At 53.3% G+C, this 13,998-nt stretch overlaps 1 protein-coding gene across 4 annotated transcripts in view; it reads left to right on the plus strand.

Moving 5' to 3' along the window:
- The first annotated feature begins 7,641 nt into the window (after positions 1–7,641).
- The window catches only part of CAPN1 (calpain 1), a 30,656-nt gene continuing 24,299 nt past the window's right edge, over positions 7,642–13,998 (plus strand). The window contains exons 1-7 of one of the 4 annotated variants that reach the window (XM_019036030.4): positions 7,642–7,725; positions 9,015–9,282; positions 9,442–9,511; positions 9,786–9,904; positions 12,244–12,377; positions 12,497–12,665; positions 13,545–13,628. In XM_019036030.4, coding sequence (XP_018891575.1) covers positions 9,016–9,282; positions 9,442–9,511; positions 9,786–9,904; positions 12,244–12,377; positions 12,497–12,665; positions 13,545–13,628 — 843 coding nt within the window. In that variant the 5' untranslated portion in view covers positions 7,642–7,725; position 9,015. Of the gene's footprint in view, positions 7,726–8,011; positions 8,158–8,217; positions 8,328–9,014; positions 9,283–9,441; positions 9,512–9,785; positions 9,905–12,243; positions 12,378–12,496; positions 12,666–13,544; positions 13,629–13,998 lie in introns of those variants that run through there. The other 3 variants (XM_031015767.2, XM_004051497.5, XM_004051496.5) reach the window with 3 other exon arrangements.

The raw sequence follows: 13,998 nt of genomic DNA on the forward strand, positions 1-13,998 counted from the left end.
ATTTTAATTCACATTTGCTTTTCAGTGAGCTCAACATCTTGTCATATGTTTAAGACCTATTTGTCTTCTTTTATTTGTGAACTTTTTTTTTTGAGACAGGATCTTGCTTTGTCATCCAGGCTGGAATACAGTGGTGCGATCACAGCTCACTGCAGCCTCGACCTCTGGGATAGCTGGGACTACAGGCCACCATGCCCAGCTAACTTTTTGTATTTTTGGTACAGACAGGGTCTCACCGTATTGTCCAGGCTGATCTCGAACTCCTGGGCTTAAGCGATCCATCCACTTTGGCCTCCCAAAGTGCTGGGATTTACTTTTATTTTATTCTGAGAGACAGCATCTTGCTCTGTTGCCCAGGCTGGAGGGAAGTGGCACAATCATAGCTCACTGCAGCCTCCAACTGCTGGGCTCAAGCCACCCTCCCATCTCAGCCTCTGGAGTAGCTGGGATGACAGGCATGCACCACCACACCTGGCTAATTTTCTAATTTTTTGATAGATGGGGTCTCATTATGTTGCCCAGGCTAGTCTCAAACTCCTAGCCTCAATCAATCCTCCTGTCTAGGCCTCCCAAAGTGTTAGGATTATAGGAATGAGCGACCACACCCAGAACATGATTTTTTGTATATGTATATGGAGAAAAATACTCCTTTAAGATGTTAATTTTAAATGTTTTTTTCAGTTCATCATTTTGACATAACTGTATGGATTTTTAATGTAGTAAAAAATGCAATTTTATGACTTTTGGGTTTTGTGTCATAGTTAAAAAGACCGTTTCCACACTGAGATGATACAAAAAGTTTCTCCTTTAGCTCCTGGCTGTTTTTTTTTTTTTTTTTGAGATGGAGTTTTGCTCTTGTTGCCCAGGCTGGAGTGCAATGGTGCGATCTCCACTCACCACAACCTCCGCCTCCATCTCCTGGGTTCAAGCAATTCTTGTGCCTCAGTCTCCCAAGTAGCTGGGATTGCTGGTGTGTGCCACCATGCCCAGCTGATTTTTGTATTTTTAGTAGAGATAGGGTTTCACGATGTTGGCCAGGCTGGTCTTGAACACCTGAATTCAAGTGATCCACCCACCTCGGCCTCCCAAAGTGCTAGGATTACAGGCATGAGCCACCGTGCCCAGCCAGCTTCTGGCTGTATTTTTGTTTTCATTTTTGTACGTTTAAATATTGAGGGTTAACATTTATTTTTTATTTTTATTTATTTATTTTTTTTGAGACGTTGTCTCACTCTGTCGCCCAGGCTGGAGTGCAGTGGCGCGATCTTGGCTCACTGCAAGCTCCTCCTCCTGGGTTCACGCCATTCTCCTGCCTCAGCCTCCCAAGTAGCTGGGACTACAGGCGCCCGCCACCACGCCCGGCTAATTCGCTTTGTATTTTTAGTAGAGATGGGGTTTCACCGTGTTAGCCAGGATGGTCTCAATCTCCTGACCTCGTGATCCACCTGCCTCGGCCTCCCAAAGTGCTGGGATTACAGGCGTGAGCCACCGCACCTGGCCTATTTTTTATTGTTTTTTTAGAGATGGAGTCTTGCTTTGTTGCCCAGGCTGGAGTGCAGCGGTGCAATCATAGCTCACTGAGGCCTTGAACCCCTAGGCTCAAGAGAGCCTCCCACCTCAGGCTCCCAAAATGCTGGGATTACAGGTGGTGTGAGATACCACACCAGACCTTGAGTTGTTATTTTTTAATTTTTTAAAAAATTTTTATTTTTTTTTTTGAGACAGAGTCTCACTCTTTTGCTCAGGCTGGAGTGAAGTGGTGCAATCTCGGCTCACTGCAACCTCCGCCCCCCGGGTTCAAACAATTCTCCTGCCTCAGCCTCCCGAGTAGCTGGGATTATAAACACCTGCCACCCACCATGCCCAGCTATTTTTTTTTTTTTGTATTTTTAGTAGAGACGGGGTTTCACCATATTGGCCAGGCTGGTCGTGAACTCCTGACCTCAGGTGATCCATCTACCTTGGCCTCCCAAAGTGCTAGGATTACAGGTGTGGGACGCCACACCCAGCCTTTTTAAATGTTTTTTTCATTAGGAACAACATATTCCAAACCTATAAATCGAGTTCATCTGTAATTTTTTCTAAGATACAAATTATGAATCCAACTTACTTTTTTTCCAGATTGCTCCCTTTTCTTCCTAATGTCTTTTATTAACTCATCTTTTCTCAACAGATTAGAAATGGTACTTTTATCATCTACTACATTCCTGCCTGTATTTGAATCTGTTTCTAAATTTCTCTGTCTTCTATTGATCTCTATGTGTCAGTAACCCTCTTTAATTATTACCTTTTAATGATAGATTTGTTGTGTTTTAATATCTGGTAGGATTAGTCTATACTCATTATGTCTTTTATTTTCAGAAGTTTCCTACTTGTTTAATTTGCCATATGACCTTTAAATCAGCTTTTCTAGTCCCTCCTTATCTCCCACCAGAAAACTCTTAAAATTTTTCATTGTGATACACTTAGAGATTAATTTAAGGAGAATTGACATCTATATGAAGCATCTTCATATGCAGACCAAGGTGTCAGCCCCCTTGCCTCTGCTTTTTGGTGGCTAGTGACTCCCAAATTTGTTCCTCTATTTTGAGCACAAGGTCTGTTCCTCACCCCTAGGAATCTCCTCTTGGATAGGGGGATCCCAAAGATACCCCATACCCTGATCCCATACTGTCCCCCCAGCTTAGAGCATTCCCCCTTCTCTTTAATCTACTCAGGTGCTCAAGCCAGATCCAGGGTCTGAAGCTGTCTTTGGTCTCTCCTGGTGTCCAAGAGCCATATCTAACCAGTGACTAAGTTCTATTTTTTTTTTTTTTTTGAGACGGAGTTTTGCTCTTGTCGCCCAGGCTGGAGTGCAATGGTGTGATCTTGGCTCACTGCAACCTCCACCTCCTGGGTTCGAGTGATTCTCCTACCTCAGCCTCCCTAGTAGTGGGGACTACAGGAGCCCACCACCACGCCCAGCTAATTTTTGTATTTTTTTAGTAGAGACAGGGTTTCGCCATATTGGCCAGGCTAGTCTCTCGAACTCCTGACCTTATGTTATCCGCCCACCTCAGCCTCCTAAAGTGCTGGGATTTCAGGGGTGAGCCACTGCGCTCAGCCTGTGGTATATTTGTAATCACTGATGAACCAATATTGACACAATATTATTAATTCAAGTCCATAGTTTACATTAAGGTTCACTCTTAGTGTTGTACATTCTGCAGGTTTGGATAAATGCATGTCATGCGTCCATCATTACAGTATCATACAGAATAGTTTCGCTGCGCTAAAAATGCCCTGTGCTCCATCCCTCTCCTACCCCTCTGAATCCCTGGCAACTGCTGATCTTTTTACTATTGCTAGTTTTGCCTTTTCTAGAACGTCATATAGAGTTATTGGAATCATACAGTATGCGGCTTTTTATTTTTTTTATTTTTTATTTTTTTTAGTTGTTGAAACTTTTACATAAGAACTTAGACAACTGAAAAGGAAACAGAACACATACATTTTGGAACATATCTTGATTGCAACATGGAGGCAAGAAACTTGTGTTTTATGGAAACTTGACGTATTGACCCTGATTGGTCCACAAGATTCACAGTTTCTTCTATGAAGTGGTGGGATGAGTAACGATGATCCATTTGTGAAAAGACATTGTGGCGGAATAACTTGAGTTCGTAAGCCAGTTACATACTATTGTTTTTCTCTCTTGTCCCTTCCCTCTTTGCTTTGTTTTCTGTTACCTCGGCCTTCTTGCTTTTTTTTTTTTTTTTTTTTTTGCCTTTTATTTTATTTTATTTTATTTTATTTTTTATTGATCATTCTTGGGTGTTTCTCGCAGAGCGGGATTTGGCAGGGTCATAGGACAATAGTGGAAGGAAGGTCAGCAGATAAACAAGTGAACAAAGGTCTCTGGTTTTCCTAGGCAGAGTGTTTGTGTCCCTGGGTACTTGAGATTAGGGAGTGGTGATGACTCTTAACGAGCATGCTGCCTTCAAGCATCTGTTTAACAAAGCACATCTTGCACCGCCCTTAATCCATTTAACCCTGAGTGGACACAGCACATGTTTCAGAGAGCACAGGGTTGGGGGTAAGGTCATAGATCAACAGGATCCCAAGGCAGAAGAATTTTTCTTAGTACAGAACAAAATGAAAAGTCTCCCATGTCTACCTCCCTCTACACAGACACAGCAACATCCGATTTCTCAATCTTTTCCCCACCTTTCCCCTCTTTCTATTCCACAAAACCGCCATTGTCATCATGGCCCGTTCTCAATGAGCTGTTGTGTACACCTCCCGGACGGGGCGGCTGGCCGGGCGGGGGGCTGATCCCCCCACCTCCCTCCCGGACGGGGCGGCTGGCCGGGCGGGGGGCTGACTCCCCCACCTCCCTCCCGGACGGGGCGACGGGGCGGCTGGCCGGGCAGAGGGGCTCCTCACTTCCCAGTAGGGGCGGCCGGGCAGAGGCGCCCCTCACCTCCCGGACGGGGCGGCTGGCCGGGCAGGGGGCTGACCCCCCACCTCCCTCCCGGACGGGGCGGCTGGCCTGGCGGGGGCTGACCCCCACCTCCCTCCCGGACGGGGTGGCTGCTGGGCGGAGACGCTCCTCACTTCCCAGACGGGGTGGCAGCCGGGCGGAGGGGCTCCTCACTTCTCAGACGGGGCGGCTGCCGGGCGGAGGGTCTCCTCACTTCTCAGACGGGGTGGCCGGGCAGAGACGCTCCTCACCTCCCAGACGGGGTCGCCGCCGGGCCGAGGCGCTCCTCACATCCCAGATGGGGCGGCGGGGCAGAGGCGCTCCCCACATCTCAGACGATGGGCGGCCGGGCAGAGACGCTCCTCACTTGCTAGATGGGATGGCGGCCGGGAAGAGGTGCTCCTCACTTCCTAGATGGGTTGGCGGCCGGGCAGAGATGCTCCTCACTTTCCAGACTGGGCAGCCAGGCAGAGGGGCTCCTCACGTCCCAGACGATGGGTGGCCAGGCAGAGACGCTCCTCACTTCCCAGACGGGGTGGCGTCCGGGCAGAGGCTGCAATCTCGGCACTTTGGGGGGCCAAGGCAGGCGGCTGGGAGGTGGAGGTTGTAGCGAGCCGAGATCACGCCACTGCACTCCAGCCTGGGCACCATTGAGCACTGAGTTAACGAGACTCCGTCTGCAATCCCGGCACCTCATGAGGCCGAGGCTGGCGGATCACTCGCGGTTAGGAGCTGGAGACCAGCCCGGCCAACACAGCGAAACCCCGTCTCCACCAAAAAAAATACGAAAACCAGTCAGGCGTGGCGGCGCGCACCTGCAATCGCAGGCACTCTACAGGCTGAGTCAGGAGAATCAGGCAGGGAGGTTGCAGTGAGCCGAGATGGCAGCAGCACAGTCCAGCTTCGGTTTGGCATGAGAGGGAGACCGTGGAAAGAGAGGGAGAGGGTTCGGCATGAGAGGGAGACCGTGGAAAGCGGGAGCGGGAGCGGGAGAGGGAGAGGGAGAGGGAATGCAGTTTTTTAATACCGGCCTCTTTTACTTAGCAATATGCATTTAAGGTTATGCTATGTCTTTTTGTAGCTTGATGGCTGATTTCTTGGTATCGCTAAATTTTAAAGAAATTGCCAAACTGTCTTCCAAAGTGGTGGTGATCATTTTACCCTCTCTTGGTGTATGACAGCTCCAGTTCTTCTATATCCTTGACAACATGACAACACTTGGTATGGTCAATCTTAACTTTTAGCCATTCTAGTAGGTGTTCTTTTAGAAGCAGTCCTTCTAGTGGCTTTAATTTGCATTTCCCTAAGAGTAATGCACTCAGTGTTTTTTAATGTGCCTATTTGCCATCCAGAGATCTTTTTGGATGAAGTGTCTGTTCAAATGTTTTGTCCATTTTTTGACAGGCGCGGTGGCTCACCCTGTAATCCCAGCACCTTGGGAGGCAGAGGCGTGCAGATCACTTGAGGTCAGGAGTTTGAAACCAGCTTGGCTAACATGGTGAAACCCTGTCTCTACTAAAAATACAAAAATTAGCCTGGTGTGGTGGCGGGCACCTGTAATCCCAGCTACTGGGGAGGCTGAGGCAGGAGAATTGCTTGAACCCAGGAGGCGGAGGTTGCAATGAGCCAGGATCGGGCCACTGCATTCCAACCTGGGTGACGGAGTGGGACTCCATCTCAAAAACAAAAACAAACACCAGAAAACAAACAAATGTTTTGTCCATTTTTACTGGATTTTTATTCAATTATAAAAGTTCTTTATACAAGTCCTGCATCAGATAGAATTTTTACAAATATTCGTCCTAGTCTATGGCTTATCTTTTCATTTTTAACAGTTTCGTGCATTTTGAGGAACAAAAGCGTTTTATTTTGATGAAGTTCAATTTATTGATTTCTTCTATCATTTACACTTTTTGTGTCATATTTAAGAAATCTGGCCAGGTGCCAAAGCTCACACCTGTAATCCCAGCACTTTGGGAGGCTCAGGCAGGAGGACTGCTTGAGCCCAGGAGTTCATGACCAGCCTGAGTAACACAGCAGGACCCCATTTCTACAAAAATTTTAAAAATTAGCTGTGTGTTGTGGCACGTGCCTGTAGTCTCAGCTACTCAGGAGGCTGAGGTGAGAGGATCTCTTGAGCCCAGGAGTTTAAGGTTACAGTGAGCTGTGATCAGGGCACTGCACTCCTGCCTGGTCAATGAAAGCAAGACCCTGCCTTTAGAAAAGAAAAAAGAAATCTTTTCAAACCCAATATTGTTAAGATTGTCTCCATTTTTAAAAAAAAAAAGTTTTATGGTTTGGCCATTTATATTTAGGTGTGTAATCCAGTTTGAGTTACATTTTGATGGTGTATCCTAAATAGTTATCAAATCCATCTACTTCTGCCTGCCACCTCCCTAGTTTAAACCACCCTTCTCTGTCCCTGGACACCTGCGCAGAAAGCCTAGGAGCTGGTTCCACCCATCACTCACCAGGTTAGGGAGTTCAGGCAAGTCACATCCTCTCAGGCCTCAGTTTTCCTCTTTTGTTAACTGAGGGTGAAAGTGGGGTTAGATTAGATCAGCGGCTCTTAACTTTTGAGGGGTCGTGGGCCCTAGAGTCCCGGGAACGCTATGCAGTTTCCTCAGCAAAATGCTTGCATCCACAACCTGCAAGACTGCAACAGCTGCTGGGCTGGAGCTGCGAGACCAGCGAAAAGCCTTGGGGGTCTCGGACTTGGGGGGGTCTCGGGAGTCTCTGCAGTCTCCCCACCCACACCCCCGGCCTCCGCGCCGAATCCTGGCCCCCCAACTTCTTGCAGCCCGTGAAGCAGGATCTCAGGGTCCTGGGGGTGGGGAGTGGGGGCTGCCGTCCTGCTCGCAGCCTCTGCCGCCCTCTCCTGGGTAAGGTGACACATGGGCGCTTCCAGGTGGGTGGGCTGAGAGCCTGGGGGAGAGGACAGGGATGTCCACCTTTCTAAGTTTCCAGGTTCAAGAAACCCCAGAACGTTAGAGAAAGATGGGCTCCCACAATTGCCCAACCCCATCCCATAGGCTGCACGCATGCAGAAAGTCGGGCCGAACGGGGCAGGGACTTACCCAAGGTCACGCAGCGAGCCCGGTCCCCCTGCGTTCTCCGGGGAGCGCTGAGCCGGGACGCGGCGGTGGGGTGGGGAAGGGGAGTGGCGCGGCCCTGCGGGGTGAGGCTGCAGTTTGCTGAGTGTCCGGCAGGGGTCTGCTCGCTGCCAGCCCGGCCCCTCCTCAGAGCAGCTGCCGCAGCCCGAGGTAATCTCGGCCCCGCGCCGGGGCTGGCTGGGAACGGCGGGAGCAGCTGCGGTCGCGCGGAGCGAGGGGAGCTGGGGATGGGGCGGGCCCGGGGCTGCGGGAGGCGGTGCCGCCGCCCGATCGCCCGGGAATGCCCGCCGGGGCGCGCGTGGGGTGCGGCCGTCCGGCCCTGCAACTCGAGCTGCTGCCCCTGGTTAAAAATACCCCCTGCCCGGCCCTCCCCCTCCGCTCCCCGCGGTGCCCTTCCGCCGCGCCCCAGCCCCCCATCCCCCCCCGCGCTGGCCCCTCCCCGGGGACTGCTCTGCCTTTTACTAATTTGTCCTCTCGCGGAATTGGCCCCCGGCCTGCGGAGGGAGGGGCGGGGAGACACCGTGAGTAAGAGATAGTCAGAGACCGTGCCGGAGAGATAAGGGAGAGCCGAGAGGAAGCGGGGTAGGAGCCCCAGGAGGAGGAGGAGGAGAAGGAGAGAGGGAGGGCGAAGGGCGGAGGGGCGGCGGGAGGAGGGCGGGGAGGAGCGCTCTTCCTGGTTGGGCCCTGCCCTGAGCTGCCACCGGGAAGCCAGCCTCAGGGACCGCAGCGACCCCCAAACACCCCTCCCCCAGGTAAGAAGCTGGGTAGCCGAGCCGGGATTCCTTGACCCTGGCCACTGCTCCTGGGCTGAGGGGCTGCCCCAGCACGGTCCCTTCTCGGAGGCCTCTGCGTTCCTGGAGCAGGGGTGGGGGCTGGCGGAGCGGCACAGCCCAGGCGCCTGTCCCAGCCTGGCTCACCGCTGTCCCCAGGGGCTGGGCTAGGGCCCACCAGCTCTGATATCGAGCCTGCTGCGGGGGCCTGAGGAGGGGGACCCCGACCGTCTGGGGTTTTCAGCCCACGGCAAGGGGCCGGTGCACCAGGAGCTTAGTTAGTTTGGGGAGGGGGTTGCAGGCCCGTGAACAGGATCAAAGAGGCCTTCCCTGCTGTGTCCCACCTGCCCAGTTCCTTGTGCTGTCTGGAGGCTCCGCCCTGCCCCACCTGACCTGCTGGCTCACTACAGAGCTGCAAGCCCCTGACAATGGGATCCGGGAAAGGAGAGGTGGCCGGCACGCCTGGGAACTGGGAAATCCCTTTCCTGGATTCACTGGGAGCACCGGGAGGTGGCTGAGAACCCTACTTCTGTGAGGGGAGCAGTGAGGCAGGGAAACCCTAGGTTTGGGGATGGATAACCAAGGGCAGGAGAGCAGAGCTTGCAGGCAGGAGCCCAGGTTCTAGTCTTGGGAAGGCCTGGGTTCTGAGCAGGCCCATCTGTCCGGCAGGATGTCGGAGGAGATCATCACGCCGGTGTACTGCACCGGGGTGTCAGCCCAAGTGCAGAAGCAGCGGGCCAGGGAGCTGGGCCTGGGCCGCCATGAGAATGCCATCAAGTACCTGGGCCAGGATTATGAGCAGCTGCGGGTGCGATGCCTGCAGAGTGGGACCCTCTTCCGTGATGAGGCCTTCCCCCCGGTGCCCCAGAGCCTGGGTTACAAGGACCTGGGTCCCAATTCCTCCAAGACCTATGGCATCAAGTGGAAGCGTCCCACGGTGAGAGGGGCCATCCTGGGTGGGACTCGGCTGAGCCAGATCCTGGATGAGGAGTACGGATGGGACTCCATGTCCCTGGTGGGGAATGGGGTCTGGGGTGGCCTAGTGCCAATTTCTGGGAGGGGCTGGCCGAGGAACAGGACTCTGGGTCTCTCGTAGGAGCTGCTGTCAAACCCCCAGTTCATCGTGGATGGAGCTACCCGCACAGACATCTGCCAGGGAGCACTGGGTAGGCCCCCAGGGCGTTGGGTCCCGGGTATTTTTTCCACAGTAGTTCCCCATTCCCACTCCTTCAGGCTCTGCCCCAACCCCTCCCTCTTGCAAGCCCAGGCAGGATCTGGCTATCAGCGCTGGGGCTGGTTTGCCCAGATTCCTGGGTCTTTTCTGCAAGCTGAGGGGAGTTAAGTGGCACCCTGGCCAAGGAACCCCAGATTCTCCCTAGCACCCGCTTCCCCCCGGGGCAGGTTGGTAGAGCAGGCTAATGTGCATCCCTCCTGCCCCAGGGGACTGCTGGCTCTTGGCGGCCATCGCCTCCCTCACTCTCAACGACACCCTTCTGCACCGAGTGGTTCCGCACGGCCAGAGCTTCCAGAATGGCTATGCCGGCATCTTCCATTTCCAGGTGAGGGCTCCCCTGGGGAGGAGGGGCAGCAAGCACTGGGGGAGATGCGGAAGGATGACCCACAATACCTGCAGTTAGGGCCACACCCTGTGGGGCCAGCCCTCCCTCTAGCAGGTATTTGACCTCTCAGTGCCATCTCGGGTCTGTCATGTGTGAAGTGACTGGGCTGGGCAGGTATTTCGGCTGGCAGTTTTCCTAGGTGGTTGTATGTATCAGGTGGAAAGTGCTTGAAAGAACAGAAAGACTTTTGTGTTATATCCTGTGGGACAAATTCCACTCCTCCCGGAGGTCGGTCTCAGTTGCCCCATCTGAGAAAGGAGTGTTCGCTGGGGAAAACATATCAGCACGTGTGGCCTTCTCCACCTGTCAAGCCTCCTATCCCCCAACTCCTCCTGCGCTTTGGCAAGGTCTGACTGAGCCCAGCAGAAAAGAAAGACTCGGGATTAAGTCTACGTAAACCAGCTTTTCCTGACGGTGTGCCCAGGGCCCATTTTTCAAGTCACACCAATCAATTCTCAATGAGCTGCCTTTGGGAGGGACATGCCCAGCAACCCTGGATGAGACTCTCCAGCCTTGGAGGCCCCAGCCCTGCCCGAAGGACTCTTGGGTATTCCCTCCTTCTGCCTAGTTAGAGAGCCCCTTACCCTACTCTGTCCTTGCCCGCCTTGCGCAGGTGGAGGTGGCCCTCGGAACCCAGGGTGCGGAACCCACAGTGCGGATCCACTTTGGCCCAGCGCCACACCCACCCGCTCCACACCCACCCGCTCTAGTCTGCAGGGGCGCAGTCTCGCCCCCTTCCCTCGCTCCTGCAATCCGCTCCTCCCTGGCCTCCGATTGGCCAGTTCAGTACCCGCCACCCACACTCTCCGCAACCTGGGCTCCTAGGGCCACCTCCACCCCACCCCGCCCCCCGTTGTCCTGGCCCCAACCCCTCAGATGGTACCTGGAGTCCTTGGTCGCTTCTGACCCCAGACGCCTTCTGCCCCGACCCTGCCCTGGGAAACGTGCCCCTTGTGGCATCTCAGAAACAAAGCCCGTGATCGTGAGAACCAGTCCTGCCCATCTTGTGGTTGTAGGATCTGGATGCCACATTTTCACTGCTCATCCAATGACACAGGCACCCCTAACCCCCTTGAATAGGGAGGGAAGAGCCAGGGGGCCATGGCCTAAAAGGGGGCTAGTTCCGGAAAGCCCAGGCCCCAGAGCTTTTCCACCTCTCCGTGCCTGAGGAGGAACCCTGTTTGTTCAGTGACTCCCTAAAGGCTTTGCCTGTGCTCTTGTTTAAGTCTTCCGTGAAGAAGGCACCGCTGCTCCTTTTTATGGATAGGGAAACTGAGGCTCAGAGGCGATAACTTTCCCAGGATCATGTAGCTAGTATGTCTCGAGCATACATGTACATATCAAGTATACACATGTCTATATGTGGTATGCATGTATTAGTATACAGCAAATATGCAGGTATCTAGTATACATTGTACAGGCAAAGGAAAGCATCTCCTTAGCCCTCTGAAGGTTCACTGAAAAATCAACTCACAAAAGGAGGTTAGTAGGAGAAATGGCATACAAATTGATTAGCCTGCAGCGTGGGGTCGGGAACCACAGAGTGTTCACCTCAGCCCCACAATGGGTACAGAAGCCTATATACCATCCTGAGGTTACAGGAAGAATGGGGGCTCGAACATGGCCAAAACCAGGTTCTGGTGGTAAATCAGGTTATAGTGGCAAGACAGACTATGGAAGGGGGAGAAAAGGGGGCCTGGGTAGCAAAGGCAGTCTTGTTATGTAGATGAAACCTCACAGGTAGCAGCCCTCAGAGGGAATAGATGGTAATTGTTTCGTTCAGACCTTTAAAGGGTGTCAGGCTCTCAGTCTGACAAGGGAAGGCCTTAGAGAAAGCCTGGCTACATCAATGCAGATTTTCTCTACAGATGCAAATCTCCCCCACAAAAGACAGTATTACAGGGCTACTTCTGTTTGCAGACCCTCTGAACAGCTATCTCAAAATATGTTGAAGAAGTGTATTTCAGGGTGAAATACTTTGATTTCCTTCAATACCTACATACATGTATCTAGTATATCTGTAGCATACATGTATCTAGAGGTATACATGCATCTAGTATGTATCTAGTATATGTGATTTAGTATACATGCATCTACTATGTATCTGGTATACCTGACCTAGTATCCATCTAGTATGTATCTAATTTACATGATTTAGTCTACGTGTATCTAGTATGTATCTGGGATGTAGAATCCTGCATCTAGGAAGGTAGGGGTAAGGATGGAGCTCAGGTCCGGGGGATTCCAAAGCAGGTACTCACCGTGCCCCTCCCCTACAGCTGTGGCAATTTGGGGAGTGGGTGGACGTGGTCGTGGATGACCTGCTGCCCATCAAGGACGGGAAGCTAGTGTTCGTGCACTCTGCCGAAGGCAACGAGTTCTGGAGCGCCCTGCTTGAGAAGGCCTATGCCAAGTGAGTAGCGGCTGAGGGGACAACTTCAGCTTCCAGCTCCCCCTAGGGGTGGGGGCTCATGACTGTCTTCCCAGAGGGTCCTGCTTGATGCCAGAGTGCTGACCTGGAGCTGCCCACAGGGTAAATGGCAGCTACGAGGCCCTGTCAGGGGGCAGCACCTCAGAGGGCTTTGAGGACTTCACAGGCGGGGTCACCGAGTGGTACGAGTTGCGCAAGGCTCCCAGTGACCTCTACCAGATCATCCTCAAGGCGCTGGAGCGGGGCTCCCTGCTGGGCTGCTCCATAGACGTGAGTGCGCCCGGCCCCGATGCTTCGGAACCCTGGAACCCTGGTATCCTGACCTGTCACATTTTCTAAAATGCTCACCCAGGCTCCGCTCCAGACCCTGTCCTGCACTTAAGCTTCATCTCTGGATTCATACCCAGCCTCATCCATCACTTCCATCCCCCATGCCTGGTGTCGCTCCTGTCCTCGCCTCCCCACTCCTCCCCCAAAACTTCACACCTCAGCTCTTTCCTGTGCTGGTTTTCCCGACCGTCTACCATGCTGTTTCCCTCATTCCTGTCATCTCGATCCATGCCATCCTCCGTCCAGTTCACCAGCCTCAGATTTCATCTCCTGGTCTCAGTTCCCACCCATCCCTAGCCTCAATCCCACACTCACTCCATTCCCACCCTTCCCTGCTCCTCTGTTCCCACACTCAACTCCGCTCCCCAGTCCTCAACGCCAGACTTGACCCTAGTATCACTGCCATCCGCAGCTCTAACCCCAGCTCCCATTCCCATTTCTAACCAACTCTCCTGTCCTCACGTCCTTCTCCGTGAGGCCCACTGAGGGCCGTGTGGCTCTGGTGGGCTGTGCATGGCTGTGTGTGTGCACATGCATGTTCGCACAGGTTCTGGTCAGCCCTGGCCAGTAGCAGTGTCAGCGGGGTGCCTGGGCTCCCCTGTCCCAGTGGCAGCATTGGTGGGGTACCCAGGCTACCCCTCTCCAAAAGAGCAGCATCTATATGTGGGGGTGTCTGTAGGTGGGATCGGGGTCCCTGCTTGCTTCTCCTAGCAACTATCGTATGTGCAAGTGGGAACGTCCAAGACCCTGAGTGCTGGGGGCTCATCTGATAGGGCAGGGGACCTAGCCACTGACCACAGTGTGTGCCTCTTTCTGCAGATCTCCAGCGTTCTAGACATGGAGGCCATCACCTTCAAGAAGCTGGTGAAGGGCCACGCCTATTCTGTGACCGGGGCCAAGCAGGTACTGCCCTGGGTGGGGCCTTCCCTGCAGGGCGGTTCCTGCCCCCTGGCCTGTCCTTGCCTCTCTGGCACCTGACCAGGCCTGTGGAAGGTGCTGGCTCCTCCTTTCCGCTCCTGCAGCACCTCATCTCTCTTCTGGGGACACCCATCTGAGATGCCTATCATGTCCTGCCCTGACTGACTGTAGTTCATGTGTGCAGCTGCCTGCCTGGGCTGTGAATTCCAAGAGGACAGGCTTCATCTGGGTGCTGAGCAGGGCTTGGAGAGGATGAGGATGTGGGAGGCGGAGTGTTAAAGTGCATGCATGGGCCAGGTGCAGTGGCTCACACCTGTAATCCCAACACTTTGGGAGGCTGAGGTGGGCAGATCAC

The sequence above is a fragment of the Gorilla gorilla genome, chromosome 9, assembly GCF_029281585.2.
Source record: "Gorilla gorilla gorilla isolate KB3781 chromosome 9, NHGRI_mGorGor1-v2.1_pri, whole genome shotgun sequence".
Classification (NCBI taxonomy): domain Eukaryota; kingdom Metazoa; phylum Chordata; class Mammalia; order Primates; family Hominidae; genus Gorilla; species Gorilla gorilla.